The following is an 18,249-nucleotide window of genomic DNA, read 5'->3' as shown; positions in this document are numbered from 1 at the left end:
AGGGATCAAAGGTGAGGTCTGTCTAACCTGTCCATAGTAAATGTAAATGTCCCTCACCTTCACCCAAGGTCTATGATTTCTGAGTTTGGAATAAAATGACAGGTAATTATAAAAAAAGTTGGTCAAACATTCTTGGACTTGAAAGATATGTTTTCTTTAAAATGAGCCATATGAAAAATGAAAATTTTCATAAGACCAGAAATAATTCAAATTATGATTGAGGTAAATTCTTTAAACCTACTAATTATTTTCCATCAATAAATTTTTTTAATTATCAAAAAAATGATTGAAACATAATGCTGTTATGAAGTCTTCCAAACAAAGCTCCCATAATTATTCATTCCCATGGTCGCCTGAAATTGGACAAGGTCTAGTACACATTGGTTAGGTCTAGCAAAGTGACATGCATGAGATTGACAATGTATGTCATTCAATCTTTTTGAAATGACAAACATGAATAAATATGGTTTAGTTTAGGAGTTGGTATTTCAATCTTATACAAGTTCTCAAAACACACACAAGAGGGGGTGGGGTGACCCTAGGGACTACCCTTATGTTTCATTTAATGTGTTATCTTGTCCCATACATGAATATATATGGTTTGGGGTGGGGATCTCAACCGTTATAACGTTTTCAAACAGGTGGGGTGGGGTGATCCTAGTGACTTCCCCTATATTTCATTTGATTTGTTATATTGTCCAATACATGAATATATATGGTTGAGGGGTGGGGATCTCATCTGTTTCTAAGTTATCAAACATGAGTGGGTAGGGTGACCCTAAGGACTCTCCCTATATTTCATTCGATTAGTTCTCATACATGAATATATATGGTTTAATTTAAAGGTGGGGATCTCGACTGTTTCCAATTTCTCAATCAGGAGGGGTGGGCTGACTGCAGGGACTCCCCCTATATTTCATTTAATTTAGAGGTGTGGAACCCATATGTTTCCAAGTTCTTAAACATGAGGGGTAGGGTGACCACAGGGACTTCCCTATATTTCATATGATTTATTATATAGTCCCATACATGAGTATATATGGTTAAGGGGTGAGGATCTCGTTTTTTTTTCAAGTTCTCAAACAGGAGGGTGTACAGTGACCATAGGGACCCCCTTATAATTCATTTGATTTGTAATATTGTCCCATACATAAAAATATATAGTTTAAGATTGTGGATCTCGACCGTTATAAATTCTCAAACAGAAAGGTGTAGAGTGGCCCCACGAACTCCACCTATATTTCATACGATTTGTTATATTATCCCATACATGAATATATATGGTTTAGGGGTAGGGATCTTGACCGTTACCAAGTTCTCAAACAGGAGGGGTGGGATGAACCCCAAGGAATCCCCCTATATTTCATTTGATTAGTTGTATTGTCCCATACATGAATAAATATGGTTTAGGGTTGAGGATCTCGAATGTTTCCAAGTTCTCAAACAGGAGGGTTTACAGTGACCCTAGGGACCCCCTTATTATTCCTTTGATTTGTTATTTTGTCCCATACATGTATATGTATGGTTTAAGATTGGGGATCTCAACCGTTTTCAAATTCTCAAACTGGACGGGGAAGAGTGGCCCCATGAACTCCACCTATATTTCATATGATCTGTTATATTGTCCCATACATGAATATATATGGTTTGGGGTGGGGATCTCAACCGTTATCAAGTTTTCAAACAGGTGGGGTGGGGTGATCCTAGTGACTTCCCCTATATTTCATTTGATTTGTTATATTGTCCAATACATGAATATATATGGTTGAGGGGTGGGGATCTCATCTGTTTCTAAGTTATCAAACATGAGTGGGTAGGGTGACCTTAAGGACTCTCCCTATATTTCATTCGATTAGTTCGCATACATGAATATATATGGTTTAATTTAAAGGTGGGGATCTCGACTGTTTCCAATTTCTCAATCAGGAGGGGTGGGCTGACTGCAGGGACTCCCCCTATATTTCATTTAATTTAGAGGTGTGGAACCCATATGTTTCCAAGTTCTTAAACATGAGGGGTAGGGTGACCACAGGGACTTCCCTATATTTCATATGATTTATTATATAGTCCCATACATGAGTATATATGGTTAAGGGGTGAGGATCTCGTTTTTTTTCAAGTTCTCAAACAGGAGGGTGTACAGTGACCATAGGGACCCCCTTATAATTCATTTGATTTGTAATATTGTCCCATACATAAAAATATATAGTTTAAGATTGTGGATCTCGACCGTTATAAATTCTCAAACAGAAAGGTGTAGAGTGGCCCCACGAACTCCACCTATATTTCATACGATTTGTTATATTATCCCATACATGAATATATATGGTTTAGGGGTAGGGATCTTGACCGTTACCAAGTTCTCAAACAGGAGGGGTGGGATGAACCCCAAGGAATCCCCCTATATTTCATTTGATTAGTTGTATTGTCCCATACATGAATAAATATGGTTTAGGGTTGAGGATCTCGAATGTTTCCAAGTTCTCAAACAGGAGGGTTTACAGTGACCCTAGGGACCCCCTTATTATTCCTTTGATTTGTTATTTTGTCCCATACATGTATATGTATGGTTTAAGATTGGGGATCTCAACCGTTTTCAAATTCTCAAACTGGACGGGGAAGAGTGGCCCCATGAACTCCACCTATATTTCATATGATCTGTTATATTGTCCCATACATGAATATATATGGTTTGGGGTGGGGATCTCAACCGTTATCAAGTTTTCAAACAGGTGGGGTGGGGTGATCCTAGTGACTTCCCCTATATTTCATTTGATTTGTTATATTGTCCAATACATGAATATATATGGTTGAGGGGTGGGGATCTCATCTGTTTCTAAGTTATCAAACATGAGTGGGTAGGGTGACCTTAAGGACTCTCCCTATATTTCATTCGATTAGTTCGCATACATGAATATATATGGTTTAATTTAAAGGTGGGGATCTCGACTGTTTCCAATTTCTCAATCAGGAGGGGTGGGCTGACTGCAGGGACTCCCCCTATATTTCATTTAATTTAGAGGTGTGGAACCCATATGTTTCCAAGTTCTTAAACATGAGGGGTAGGGTGACCACAGGGACTTCCCTATATTTCATATGATTTATTATATAGTCCCATACATGAGTATATATGGTTAAGGGGTGAGGATCTCGTTTTTTTTCAAGTTCTCAAACAGGAGGGTGTACAGTGACCATAGGGACCCCCTTATAATTCATTTGATTTGTAATATTGTCCCATACATAAAAATATATAGTTTAAGATTGTGGATCTCGACCGTTATAAATTCTCAAACAGAAAGGTGTAGAGTGGCCCCACGAACTCCACCTATATTTCATACGATTTGTTATATTATCCCATACATGAATATATATGGTTTAGGGGTAGGGATCTTGACCGTTACCAAGTTCTCAAACAGGAGGGGTGGGATGAACCCCAAGGAATCCCCCTATATTTCATTTGATTAGTTGTATTGTCCCATACATGAATAAATATGGTTTAGGGTTGAGGATCTCGAATGTTTCCAAGTTCTCAAACAGGAGGGTTTACAGTGACCCTAGGGACCCCCTTATTATTCCTTTGATTTGTTATTTTGTCCCATACATGTATATGTATGGTTTAAGATTGGGGATCTCAACCGTTTTCAAATTCTCAAACTGGACGGGGAAGAGTGGCCCCATGAACTCCACCTATATTTCATATGATCTGTTATATTGTCCCATACATGAATATATATGGTTTGGGGTGGGGATCTCAACCGTTATCAAGTTTTCAAACAGGTGGGGTGGGGTGATCCTAGTGACTTCCCCTATATTTCATTTGATTTGTTATATTGTCCAATACATGAATATATATGGTTGAGGGGTGGGGATCTCATCTGTTTCTAAGTTATCAAACATGAGTGGGTAGGGTGACCTTAAGGACTCTCCCTATATTTCATTCGATTAGTTCGCATACATGAATATATATGGTTTAATTTAAAGGTGGGGATCTCGACTGTTTCCAATTTCTCAATCAGGAGGGGTGGGCTGACTGCAGGGACTCCCCCTATATTTCATTTAATTTAGAGGTGTGGAACCCATATGTTTCCAAGTTCTTAAACATGAGGGGTAGGGTGACCACAGGGACTTCCCTATATTTCATATGATTTATTATATAGTCCCATACATGAGTATATATGGTTAAGGGGTGAGGATCTCGTTTTTTTTCAAGTTCTCAAACAGGAGGGTGTACAGTGACCATAGGGACCCCCTTATAATTCATTTGATTTGTAATATTGTCCCATACATAAAAATATATTGTTTAAGATTGTGGATCTCGACCGTTATAAATTCTCAAACAGAAAGGGGGTAAAGTGGCCCCACGAACTCCACCTATATTTCATACGATTTGTTATATTATCCCATACATGAATATATATGGTTTAGGGGTAGGGATCTTGACCGTTACCAAGTTCTCAAACAGGAGGGGTGGGATGAACCCCAGGGAATCCCCCTATATTTCATTTGATTAGTTGTATTGTCCCATACATGAATAAATATGGTTTAGGGTTGAGGATCTCGAATGTTTCCAAGTTCTCAAACAGGAGGGTTTACAGTGACCCTAGGGACCCCCTTATTATTCCTTTGATTTGTTATTTTGTCCCATACATGTATATGTATGGTTTAAGATTGGGGATCTCAACCGTTTTCAAATTCTCAAACTGGACGGGGAAGAGTGGCCCCATGAACTCCACCTATATTTCATATGATCTGTTATACTGTCCCATACATGAATATATATGGTTTATAGGGGTTGGGATCTCGACTGTTTCCAAGTTCTCAAATAGGAGGGGTGGGGTGACCCGCAGGGCATCCCCTATATTTCATTTGATTAGTTAAATTGTTCCCTACATGAAGATATATGGTTTAGGGGTGGGAATCTCGACTGTTACCAGGTTCTCAAACAGGAGGGGTGGGGTGACCCCCAGGGACTCCACCTATATTTCATTTGGTTATATATATATATATTGTCCCATACATGAATAAATATGGTTTAGGGGTGGGGATCTCGACTGTTTCCAAGTTCTAAAACATGGAGGGGTGGGGTGATCCTAGGGACTTCCCTATATTTCATTTGATTAGTTATTTAGTCTCTGACCTACATGAATGTATATGGTTGAGGGGTGGGGATCTCATCCATTTCAAAGTTATCAAACAGGAGGAGGTAGAGTGGCCCAATGGACTCCACCTACATATCATATGATTTGCTTACATTCAGGTATCATATAATATAGTTGCACTATTTGTGCCTGTCCCAAGTCAGGAGCCTGTAATTCAGTGGTTGTCGTTTGCTTATGTGTTACATATTTGTTTTTTGTTATTTTTTTTATATAAATAGGGCCTTTAGTTTTCTCGTTTGAATTGTTTTACATTGTCTTATCGGGGCCTTTTATAGCTGACTATAGTGTATGGGCTTTGCTTCTTGTTGAAGGCCGTACGATGACCTATAGTTGTTAATGTCTGTGTCATTTTGGTCTCTTGTGGATAGTTGTCTCATTGGCAATCATACCACATCTTTTTTTTTTACATAAGAAACTTCCAGCTATTTTAAATGACCTATCAAAATTGAGAAGAAAAAAATAGCCCTTGAAATTGCAGTAATATGTTTAACTTTAAAAGCATCTAGCATGCATTACCAACATTTATCACTGACAAAGAACATTTATACTGTTACCAGGAACATATATGTTGTCAGATAAACTGTTCCCAGCTGTCACATTGTATTGGATTTTGACATTAAAATTGGTGTACAAAATATTTTCTGCTTTTTCTTTCTTATACATGTTTTGGTTTTCAATTCTAGTGTTTATATTTCTTTCCCATGCAAAGATGTATTTTGTCACCTGTCTGGATTTTTTTAGTTTAAAGCCAAAACCCGGGATTACCCTTATCCGCTTCCGGAATCGGATCCGATATTGTAATTGTCTTCTCGCGGCAGCCATTTTGTTTTCAATGTTGTTTTTGACAGATAGTGAGATACCATTTTACTCTGATTTACACATTATATGTCGGCGATTTTCTTATAAAACTAGCGGTTGAACAAATGGAACATCGATGTCATAAATAGAAATGATGAAAATAAGTTTGAGATCGTTTATTAGATCGAAACTTTGGTAAAAACGTTTGAAAAGTTTTTTTTTCTTTTCTTTCAAGGTCCGTCTGGCATGTCGAGCGTAGCTAGTAACCAAGTAGAAAGTCCGACTGCAAAAGTGGAATGTCGCAGACCTCGGACAACCACTAATTTGAACCCCTGCGTCCAAATTGAAAAGATACGAAAATTTCGTCTTCTAATTCAAAATTGCCGCCAACAGCGTGATCAGTTGAACTTATATTGATAGACTACTGACGTAGTTGACTATGTATTGACGACAAACAATATTCCTACGACTTTTGCAATTTGGGAAATCTTAACTACTTGTCTTTAGAGATTTACGGCGATTAAATATTTCATACATTTGTTCTTTGACATCTTAGTCAAAAGCTCATGGGATAATAAACTACATAAGGATTCCTAATGTGCTCTACTTCCTATGTGCAACTTCAAAACTTTTGGGAAAATCGACGATCATTTAAGGTTTTTCTGGTCATATTTTTTGTAATCCAGAATGAAAAGTATGAAAAAACTGTCCAATAAGTTATAAATAATATAGTAGCCAGCTAGATGATAACAATGGAACGTATTTCAGCATTTATTGGGTAGAACACAAATCCAGGGTGCTCGCATAAGGCAGCTTAACTGCCTAAAAATGGGAATTTGCGATATGAACTGGCACACCTTTAAACTTCCAAAGTGACGACAATTAAGATGTTACAACAACTGCGTGAAAATACACTCCAAATATTAAACAGCACTGACGGATCTAAGCTGGTATAATATTTCAAATTTGACAATTGTAGAGTAATTAAAACAGAGGCTGCATATTTATACATCCCAAATAAATAGCAGTTTGATAATGATTAGAACAGTAATAATAAATTTTGACTAACGGGTTCAATAATTGATTATGACTGCGTACTTGTACATTCATACCAAATGAATAGAACCCTGTAATTAAAACTAGTATCATTAAAAAAAATTCTGTAAAAAAACTGTAAGAGTCCTGTAATGAAGCCGGAGTTACTGGAAACAATGGAAACAAGTGATGGTAGGGAAAATAAGTGGCGTGCCTAGTTGATCTCAAATGACTACTTACGGGGAGGTCTGGCTTGCAGGTGTATAGTCACTTCGATGATCATTTATTATACATACACAACATAAAATTCTGTTATAATGTTATGTAAAAAAAAATCTTTTACAATTTGCCACAAATTATCCTGATATGCTTCTGCTTAACCGTTATTTTTTTGCATGCTCTATTGCCTTCTTCAATGAACTAGCTAGCTAAAACATTACCTTATTCATATCAAATTTCGGTCAGATATATGGGCAGGTTTATTATTTACCAAATATTTATAAAATATATCAATTGATTAAAACTGTCAATAAAACTATGTAATTTTGTAATTATCTACTGGCAGCATGGAAATTATTACTTAAAATTGTATCATTTTTGTTGTTTTCTGCTGTTTGTGTCATCCATGTAATATTTGTTTTGATGGCCAAAGCATGTATATGTTTTGACTTTTCTACATTGGCTTGAGGTATAGGGGAGGGTTGAGATCTCATAAACATGTTTAACCCCGCCGCATTTTTGCGCCTGTCCCAAGTCAGGAGCCTCTGGCCTTTGTTAGTCTTGTTTTATTTTTACTTTTAGTTTCTTGTGTACAATTTGGGGTTAAGTATGACGTCAATTATTACTGAACTAGTATATATATTTGTTTAGTGGCCAGCTGAAGAACGACTCCGGGTGCGGGAATTTCTCGCTGCATTGATGACCTATTGATGACCTTCTGTTTTTGTCTGTTCTGTGATCGGGTTGTTGTCTCTTTGACACATTCCCCAATTCCATTCTCAATTTTATATGTGTTTTGCAAATAAACTTATACATTCATCTCCCATTATTTCCTCAAAAAGTGGTTGAAATCCATAATTAAAGAATCTAAATTGCCATATTATATACCCCACATCTGGTTTTACTCGTGAAAAAAATAAAGTTTGAAAGATTATTGGGCCTGACAATGTTTACTGAAAATGGTTTCACATTACCTGGTATATAATCATTACAACCATTACAACCTGAACAAGGTAACTTTTCCTCATATAGATAAAAGTGATCTGGCAATAAGAATTTCCGTGCCATTTTTATCTGCTCTTCTGTTGCATTCTCTTCCTGTATAAATTCAACTTGGCTGAAACCTATTCAAAGGAAAATCATAAATTATCAAAAAACATAAATACAAATTATGCTAAATATTTAACTAATACATGTATCTTAAAATACAATTATATATATATAAAAAATAGTCTCCAAATTCTACATACTTTCTTATAAGAATGTTGTTTTATGCATATATTCTGAGCAGGCATGATGACAGTTCAAGCATATAAATCCAAACTGACTGGTACTTATTAAATTTTATTTCTCATCAAATTTGAATAGAACTTTATTCACATGTAAATATCTCTCCATTAAGACTTTAATCTCGCAAAAGTGCAATTTAATTCCTTGCAAAATACAGTGTCCTGCAGTCTAGAATAATTATGAGTATATCTGCAGTAAACTTACTCAAATCAGTCATCAAGTTGAGTGCCACTTCCACACTATCACAAGAAATTGCACACATACTGTCTACAAACTGTTCGACAGATTCTGCTAAACTTGTTCCATCGTCTTCAATCATTTTATATTCAAAGTTATGTTTGCTTGAACAGTCTGCTAAAAATCTTTTGTGATGCTCGACCTGAGAGGCGATTTTTTGTGCTTCAATCAGTACTTGTACATCTGATGCTTTTCCAAGACTAGCATCAAGAACTTGTTTTTCATTGTCAATGGACTTTCTATGATTTTCACATGCAATCATCTGAGTTTCTACAGCATCCTTTCTTTCATCGAATATTTTTGCAAGTTGAGTTTTCCTTGTAATTTCTAAATCTTTTACTTTTGCAATTAGACTACTACAAGTGTTCTCTATATACTTAAGCTTAGATTTATATTGTGTTTCTATATCTCTGAAGCATTGGGAATAGTGAGTGGAAAGTGTATTGATATCATCTGAAACATTTTTCAAATCTATTTGAAGGTCTTCAAATCTAAGAGAGGAACAATACATTTTTGCTGCTTCCTCAACAGAAATTATTTTATCACATTTTCTATGATCAACAGAGAGACAAAGTAAGCAACACGGAACATCATGATCTCTACAGAATAGTATAAAATTTTTAGAATGTTTTGTGCAAATGTTTTTAAATGCCTTTGGCAGAATTCCATCGTCTGACAATTGTGATACCGGTATAATATCATGGTTGCATGTCGCTTTATTTGCTTTATGATATTTCTGACACGTATCGCAAAGTGTATCTGAGCAATCCGTGCATATAAAAGTTGCATTTGATGTGATATCAAGTCTCTCACATATCATGCATAACTTTTCCTTTCGTGCAACTTTTTCTTTTTCTAATAACCCAATTATAAAGAAATTTACAGGTAACTGATCCACAAATTCCTTTGGTGTACATTCTTTCTTTGGTAACTGGACTGTTGCGCGGCAGACTGGACAGTTAACATGTTCCTTACGGTCCAATTTCTCCAGTATTGAAGTACTGTACGTCAAAATACAACCCTCACAGAAAGTATGTAAGCATGGGAGAGACCTTGGTTTGTTGTATTTTTCTAGACAAATCGAACATTTCATAATATCTATTACTTTTTGCGAGTCCTCACATTCTGCCATCTTTGTCAAATTACCCCTTCTTGTCAGCTTAGCTAGTTAATGCATTTGCTTATCATACATGAAACAATCTGAAAAAGGAAGTACCAGCATTAATATATTATCATTCATAAATAGATTGTTTGTGAATTTTCCCAGAAATGATTGACAATATAATGTAAGATTCTAATAAAATAAGTTCACATGTCGACCAGACTTGGGGTCGATTACATTAGAATGTTATTAATTAAATTACACATTACATTGCAAAATTGATCAATTACACTAATTACACATTACACAATTTTTGAAATGTAATTAATCAAATTACAATTACTTGACTAAAGTAACTAATTAAATTACACATTACATTTCATCATAACATTTTTTAACAATAAAATACATGTATATATATAATGCATATGTAAAATATTCATGTAAGTTGCATCTGATTATCATTAGAAATTTTATTTTTTTGTCATTAAGTCTGCATCTCTCTGGTCTGAACAGTTTCACGAGCAATTCTAAATATACTTTCGACAGGAGCTAATGTGGCAGATATTGTTGATCAGAACATGGAAGTATTAGACTTCCATGAACTATACTTGCATGATCAGAAGATGTGTTGATGGGAGAGGGAATTTGTTCCTATTAACTTGCCAATACATTAACGGATATTTTGACATCTAAGAAATAAAGTCATTTAAATCAAACATCATATAAAATAAGAAATTATAAATAAATTTAAAGAAACCTTTTACCTTAAAAGTATTTAAAAAAGGATGTTTGTCACAATATTGAAAATAATTTTTAGTACAAACAATGTATATAATGTCTAAATTTTAGCAATATTTTGCTAATTAGACAAAATAAATGTGAAGCAGCATTGTCCCTGGACATTTTAATCTGATTAATTGCTGTTTGTTTTTACATCTGTTATTTTTTATTTCTAGCCTTTTGTGTATACTAATTTGACAAAATGATTGTGTGCAGTGATTTTAAATTCTAAATGAACTGTCTAAGAAAGATTTTTCACACTTTTTTTGTTTTTGTTTTCTTCTTATCAATCTATTCAGTTGAAGATCTTTCTTAAATACTGAACAACACTAATATATGATTCTCACATTTTTTTTAAATCATAAGATTATTCAGAAAAACATTCTTCAGGTGAAATAAATAATATAAAAACTTCCGAATAAATTACAGACTTCATATATTGAAAAAGCATGTGATATCAATATTTGAAAAATAAATATAATTTTACAATTTATATCATCAAACATAAATCCTTAATACCATAAATGTACATGTAATTCAAATGTAATTCAAAAGTAATTGAGCATTACATGCTTTTTTCAATGTAATTAATCAAATTACCATTACATGTAATTAAAAAATGCTCAATTACACATTACATTCAATTACATGGAAAATTGTAATGCATTACACTTAATTACCATTACATTTTCAATTACCCCATCCCTGATGTCGACATAAAAAGTTTCATTCTCAACCGACCTTCATAGTCAACTTCAAGTTGTAATGCAAAATATGATACTGCCTTAACAGCACCTGTTTAATCTTTTGTTTGAAGTTGGAAGGATAGATCCATTCAAAATAGTCACATTTTAATCATTAGGTTAAATGACATCATTTATACAGGGGAACGTGAATGTAAGAAATTAATGACAGCTTCTTCTTCCCGAGAAGCTCCTGCATTTATATAATTAGTTGCCCTCATAGGAAAAAATAACTAAGTCGGTAAGAAGTGGAGCACATATGGTTTCCATGGGATTGCCGATCGTGTGTTAAAAAGAAGTCCTCCTACCGTAACACATAATTATGTTGTCAACCATGAAATCAAGAAATCAAACATTTTGATAATCAGTTTCAAAGAGTTTTGTTTTTGTATCATAGTAGGTTTTTATGATTTGTCGCTTTTCTAAAACAAAGTATTAGTATCTTTTGGGGTCACTTTTTAAAGAAAAAATCAAGAACTAATTCTTTTAATCTGTCTGTTAGTTTGAATTAGTGCATTTTACATGTGTACAGGTAGAAAAGTCAAAATGTTGTAATACTATCGCAAGAGGAAATATATTTAGGTTGTATGTACTCAAAATTATCTTGTAATTTTTAAGTGTCCTCATATAACATATTTATTTGTGAAGTTTCAGGATTCTGGGTTAAAAGTTATTTTCCAAAAAATAGTTATCTACTTTTCCCTGCCCATCCTTTTTGCATCTCTTTCATTCAACCCTGTCGATGTTCTGACCCATATGGATGGAATATACATGTTCGTAAGAGACGACATAAAAAAAATCAATGAAGGATAAAAAAACTTGATTCAAATACTTTGGGGTGGGGATCAATATTGCTACAAGTACTGTGTATTGACATCGATTTTAGATATATCCTTATTGGTCAATTATTTAAGATCGCGGTGAGCGTGGACTGGTGCGATCGTGGTGTAGTGGGACTGGGGATTAAGCAAAATGTTTTACTTTAGATCTTTGAAAAGTTTCTGTATTTCTAATTGTAGCGCGAACTGTAAATACCATTATGGTATGTAGACTTATGCATCATTCGTATCCACTTTTATTATAAGCAATTTTCAAACGAATAGAATGAATGAACTAAAGTCACAACATGTCATCCGCACAATTTCGGGTAAATTTCATCATTATATACACCAATCAACTGTGTCAAAATACCTCGATTTACTGTAAGTGGTAAAATAAATCAATTATCCCACTTCCGCACTTAGGAAAATAACACTATTTAAGGGATTAAACTGAATGTTTGCTTCTTTGAAATGTTAAAGTCAAGTTTCAACGGACTTTCTTGTTTTGTGATCTTTTTGGGATTTTGCCGGATCCCTATTTCTTAAATAAACAACCGAAACACTTATTTTGCCTCTTATATAGATAAAATCATATTAACACATCCTTAAAAAAGAATTACGGACACTCAAATAATTCAACAAAACAATAAAACATCAACATCAACAAGTAATATCAAGTCCAAAACATTACGGGAAAACTATGTATTCAGTCCAATCATGGACAGGACACTACTATCCGGAATTTTTTAAAGTAAATGATTGAATAGCAGAGATTGTTGAAAGTTTAAAAAATATCGTTTCAAACAATTTTACCTCATAAAAACATGTGAACATGAAAAAAAATTGCAGTTTTATAACTTTATAGTATATAAGATATAATCCATTCATCAGCGCTTTATTGTATGATGTTGAAATCTGGTAAAAGCACAAAATGTCCCCGTTTACAGTAGTTTTACCCTCATAATTTGCCATCAAAAGGCTTTTAGGATTATCTTTTTCGCCTAATGCATAGAGCGTTATGTCTGATGTTTGAATAAAACAGAAAAGAAAGATATTCCTCTGCAGCTTTTCAATAAAATGCCAAATTGCATGCCACTAATGATCGGCATTTTAAGTCAAATTTGTTGACTAAAAGCTGAAAAAAATGCACCATACGACTTTTTGACGACCAATCTTAAATTCAAGTAAAATCATTTTTCTAGGACTGTGCCAATTTTTAGCCGTATAACATGAAATGAAATTAAACTCTTTTTATAATCGACTTTTTCCTATTCTGTCACCGCACTATACGTTTTTATTCTGTTTATCGTGCGAGTGTTTCTAACCAAGTCTTAATGTGTTTTTTCTTCAATACAGATGAACAAGGAACTACAAATTGTTTATGCTTTATTTCTAAAAACGTTTTTCTGATTGCGAAAATCATTATTATTCCAGTAACCCGTTTTTTTCCGAGTATATGAGAGGATTGGAAGTCCAAGTCAATGGGATTAAATCCAACTAGTGGTAACCCTTAGTTTGTTACACAAAATATCAAACGGAGTCCCTGCTAAAAATATTTCAGGTATAATGGGAACTGCTAACGGATACTGAAACGTGACAAGGCCATCATGTCATTAGAAATATTGAGATTCAAATTGATCGTAAGTTGTTGAAATTTTGCTATTATTATATCTATAATATATTTACGAACATTAGCAGGCAAAATATTGTGGGAGACATATACCTTCGTTCTTATGTTTTACTGTTATACCACTGTCCCAGGTTAGGGGAGGGTTTGGATCCCGTTTACATGTTTAACCCCGCCACATTATTGATGTATACTATGTGCCTGTCCCAAGTCAGGAGCCTGTAATTCAATCAGTGGTTGTCGTTTGATTATATGTTACATATTTGTTTTTCGTTCATTTTTTTTTTATATAAATAAGGCCGTTAGTTTTTTTGTTTGAATTGTTTTACATTGCTATTTCGGTGCCTTTTATAGCTGACTATGCGGTATGGGCTTCGGTCATTGTTGAAGGCCGTACAGTGACCTATAGTGGTTAATCTATGTGTCGTTTTGGTCTCTTGTGGAGAGTTGTCTCATTGGCAAGCATACCACATCTTCTTTTTTATCTTTATAGTTCAAAACGTAAAAAGTTGTAAGCAAAATTTAGTTAAATTTATGACATATAAATATCAAGTCGTTACGCTTAAATAGATTTTGGCCGGATCGATTTAGGGTCGGAACGACATGAATTACATACTAATTTCACATTTACTGCACTTGACCTTAAATGTTAAAATATAGAAACTGTACTTTAAAAGGAACTACAAACATTGACTTCATAAAATCTTCAGAAAATAATAAAAACATGAAATCATTACCATTCTTACTTACATTTTAACTAATGTCTTTATGGAAAATGACTCTTTCACTTTCACTTTCACTTTTAAATACTTTGCACTTGATGAAAGTGATACTATGCTATCGCTGATTGTTTTTGTAGTATTATCCAAACGAAAAAGCAGCGTAGGTTTGTAAATTATCTACGTTTTGATATCCTAAGATGAATAGAACTATAAACAATAAAAAATACGTAAAAACTGTCAGAAGCTGATTTCGGTAGTCGACATTAGGTTTGCCAAATTATATTTACACTCGAGTTGTCTTTCTTGTATCGTGTCGAAAAATATTTTTGTCCGCAAAGTATCTGATGTTTTATTTTACAATGCGGTTTAAAAGTAAAACAAAATCTGCATTATCTCTACCTTAATCGTTAATATTTTAAAAATTTGCTATTACAAAGCAGCCAATATTATCTTTTTAAGCATAATATTGAAATATTTATAAATAAAAAAATATGCGGCTTGTAATGATACCTTCAAATTCTGCTTACTATAAATTAAATAGTAGATGAACATGGTTAAACAAAGAATGAGTAGAAAGCTGATGCTGAACACCACAAAGACACCGAGTGAGTATTTATCACCTGCATGATAGAACATTTTCTTTGTGTTGAGCAATTTGAAGAAAGGATGAAAGATAAGAAGTTAGCAATATCCTTTAACTTTACGTTCCGCTATGTATATAAAGATGATGTTCTCAGACTATATATAATACAAAATTTGGTGACTACGTTGAACGAATCTATCCCATCGAATTAGATATAAAGGATACTACAGATACAGTTAAGTATGCCTTATATCTTGCCTTACATCTAGAAATTGACAATGAGTGTCGGTTGAAAGCAAAACTTTACGACAAAAGTGATGATTTCAACATCCAAATTGTGAACTTTCCATTTCTATATAGAAAAATTCCAGCAGCGCCTGCATACGGAGCATATTTCTCCCAGTTGATACGAGATTCCCGGGCTTGCATTTCCTATCATGATTTCCTTGATAGATGACTGCTTCTCACAAGGAAGCTATTAAACAAAGGAATCCAAATGGTGAAGTTGAAATCATTCCTTCGTAAATTTTACGGACGCCATCATGAGTTGGTTGACAGTTATGGAATAACCGTTTCACAGATGATATCGAATATGCTCCTTAAGTCTAAACTACAATACCCTTCCTTTTTCAAGAATATGACCTACCGAATTAGTTAATCTACCGGATTTGTTAAAACAGAAGCAACACGACGGGAGCCATATGTGGAGCAGGATCTGCTTGCCTTTCCGGAGCACCTGAGATCACTCCAGTTTTTGGTGGGGTTCGTGTTGCTTAGTCTTTAGTTTTCTATGTTGTGTCTTCTGTACTATTATTTGTCTGTTTGTCTTTTTATTTAAGCCATGATGTTGTCAGTTTATATTCGATCTATGAGTTTGACATCATGATGTAAAATCAAAATAAAGTTAGAAATTTTGTAATTTTTTTCTCATCTATTCATTTTAGTAATCCATGTCTTCGATGAAAAATTTACATGTTCGAAAGATACCTCAATCAAGATGTGAAAAGCATTTTGGATTTATGGAAATATACGAAACTGTTTGTAAATGTTTTACTCTTAAAATCTAAATTTTAATAAGACTTGAAACGTTTTATTTGTCAATCCTATATGCTAACAAAGTTTATCCTACCTCTATTTTAACATAAACACATTATAATTAGCCAACTATTGATAGTAACCGATGTTGTTTTTATAATCTTGATATTTTTATCAACTAATTGTGAAGGTATTTTTTTTCTCGTGCAAATTTCAATAAGATTCAATAGAAATTGTACTAGTTTTTTTTTTTTTTTTTTTTTTTTTTTATAGCATAAGGGTTGAAATTAAAAACACAAAAGCATGTGCTTGCCATGTTAACCTCATTCATCAGTAATAGCCATATATTTATAGTTTTTTGTTATTTGTGGAACTGTTTTGTTAACTCATTGCAGATTTCATAAAGGTGTTCGATTAAATATATTACTTTTATAGACATTTTAGAGCTTAAAATTTAAAAAAAAAAGACATGTCTTTTGTTCATGCAAGGTCTAATGTCTTTTTGTAAAAACAAATTACGTATAAAGCATACATTATTTTACATATATATGCATTTACTTATATAATGCTGCTCTTTCACAAAAATTTTGAAACAAAACAAAATTAGACAGTCTGTATCCATAATGTAGACTCTGTATAAATAAGAGTCAGCACGGAAAATGTCCATGTTTGCATTTTGATATAGCAACGAATGATTATAAATCCTTCAACTAACGAGACTGGAAACTGTTACGCAAATTGTTGTTATTGAATAATTTAATAGCCCAAGCTCAAAATTAGAAGGACAAGTTTGTTTCAATTAAGCACAAAGCACAATGAATCCACAGCCTGTCAATTTGGTATTTTAGATAAAATTTGCAATCATTCAGACTATAAGAATTGGTTCAACGAAATTTATACGATATATTTGGTTTACAGTTTGATTCAGAAGAAACACCGACATAGCTAGATAATACAATTAATTAACTAATTACTACCACAATTTGATAATAATAAGTATTGCAATTTTCATTGTTATTAATAAATGAATATCAGTATTACAAATCTAATCTTGTATAACTCCTAATTCTATCTTATTTTTGGGAAATATTTTTACAAATTAAATGTGACGTCACTGTGTTTTTTTTTAGAATTTCAAATATGACATCACAGTGTGCGTTGAGGCTTTGGCTAACTCGGCTATGTATTTTAATGTGCTGGATTAGGTTGTTTTATGTAATGTAACCGTTTTTATTCTGTAGTTAGTCACCACTGCGGTTTTAATCATGTATATCTATTATGTAGTCATTTTATAAAATTTACTGTTTGCAAGAGAATGAATTATTCTAAATAATAAGGATGTTCTTGTCACAGACAGAAAACCCTAGCCGTATTAGGCACAATTTTTTGGAACCTTTGGTACGCAGTGCTCTTCAACTTGTATTTGTTTGAGCTTTCGAACTTTTTTTTTATCTGAGCGTCACTGGTTAGTCTTTTAAACCTTGTACCTTTTGTAAGCTATTATATGTGTGTTTCTCTGTCCTATATTGACTCCCATTTATTTGTATTGTAGTCCTGTCATGTAATGTTCTCATTTTAATATTATATTATTTAACATTGCCATAAAAGCGGGATCTATAGCAAGCGACAAGACCACGTTCAACCCACCATTTTTTTCTTAAAATGTCCTGTATCAAGTCATGAAAATGGCCATTGTTATATTAGAGTTCGTTTCTGTGTGTGTTACATTTAAATGTTGCGTTTCTGTTGTGTCGTTGTTCTCCTCTTATATTTGATGCATTTCCCTCAGTTTTAGTTTGTAACCCAAATTTGGTTTTTTCTCTCAATCGATTTATGAGTTTCGAATAGCGTGTACTACTGTTGCCTTTATTTCAGACTATAAGAAAATAATGTTTAAATGATTAAGTCATATTTAAATTTGAGCTGACATTCATTGTAACACTTATAGACATTTTGATTTTCGGTTTTTGTCTTTAAATATAAAAAAAGAAGATGTGATATGATTGCGAATGAGACAACTCTCCACAAGAGACCAAAATGACAGAGAAATTAACAACTATAGGTCACCGTACGGCCTTCAACAATGAGCAAAGCC

General features: G+C 33.6%; 1 protein-coding gene across 1 annotated transcript in view; it reads right to left on the bottom strand.

The window, feature by feature from the left end:
- LOC139523004 (E3 ubiquitin-protein ligase TRIM45-like) overlaps window positions 1-14,822 on the bottom strand; it is a 70,077-nt gene extending 55,255 nt beyond the window's left edge. The window contains exons 1-3 of the mRNA XM_071316719.1: window positions 14,565-14,822; window positions 8,706-9,938; window positions 8,186-8,335 (exon numbers count right to left, since the gene is read on the bottom strand). Of these exons, the coding sequence (XP_071172820.1) occupies window positions 8,186-8,335; window positions 8,706-9,870 (1,315 nt within the window). The 5' untranslated portion in view covers window positions 9,871-9,938; window positions 14,565-14,822. The remainder of the gene's footprint in view (window positions 1-8,185; window positions 8,336-8,705; window positions 9,939-14,564) is intronic.
- Window positions 14,823-18,249: the final 3,427 nt, after the last annotated feature.

This window comes from Mytilus edulis, chromosome 5 (assembly GCF_963676685.1).
Source record: "Mytilus edulis chromosome 5, xbMytEdul2.2, whole genome shotgun sequence".
In the NCBI taxonomy this organism is placed as follows: Eukaryota; Metazoa; Mollusca; class Bivalvia; order Mytilida; family Mytilidae; genus Mytilus; species Mytilus edulis.
Note: the sequence above shows the minus strand (reverse complement) of the source record. Positions and strands in the feature narration are given on the sequence as shown.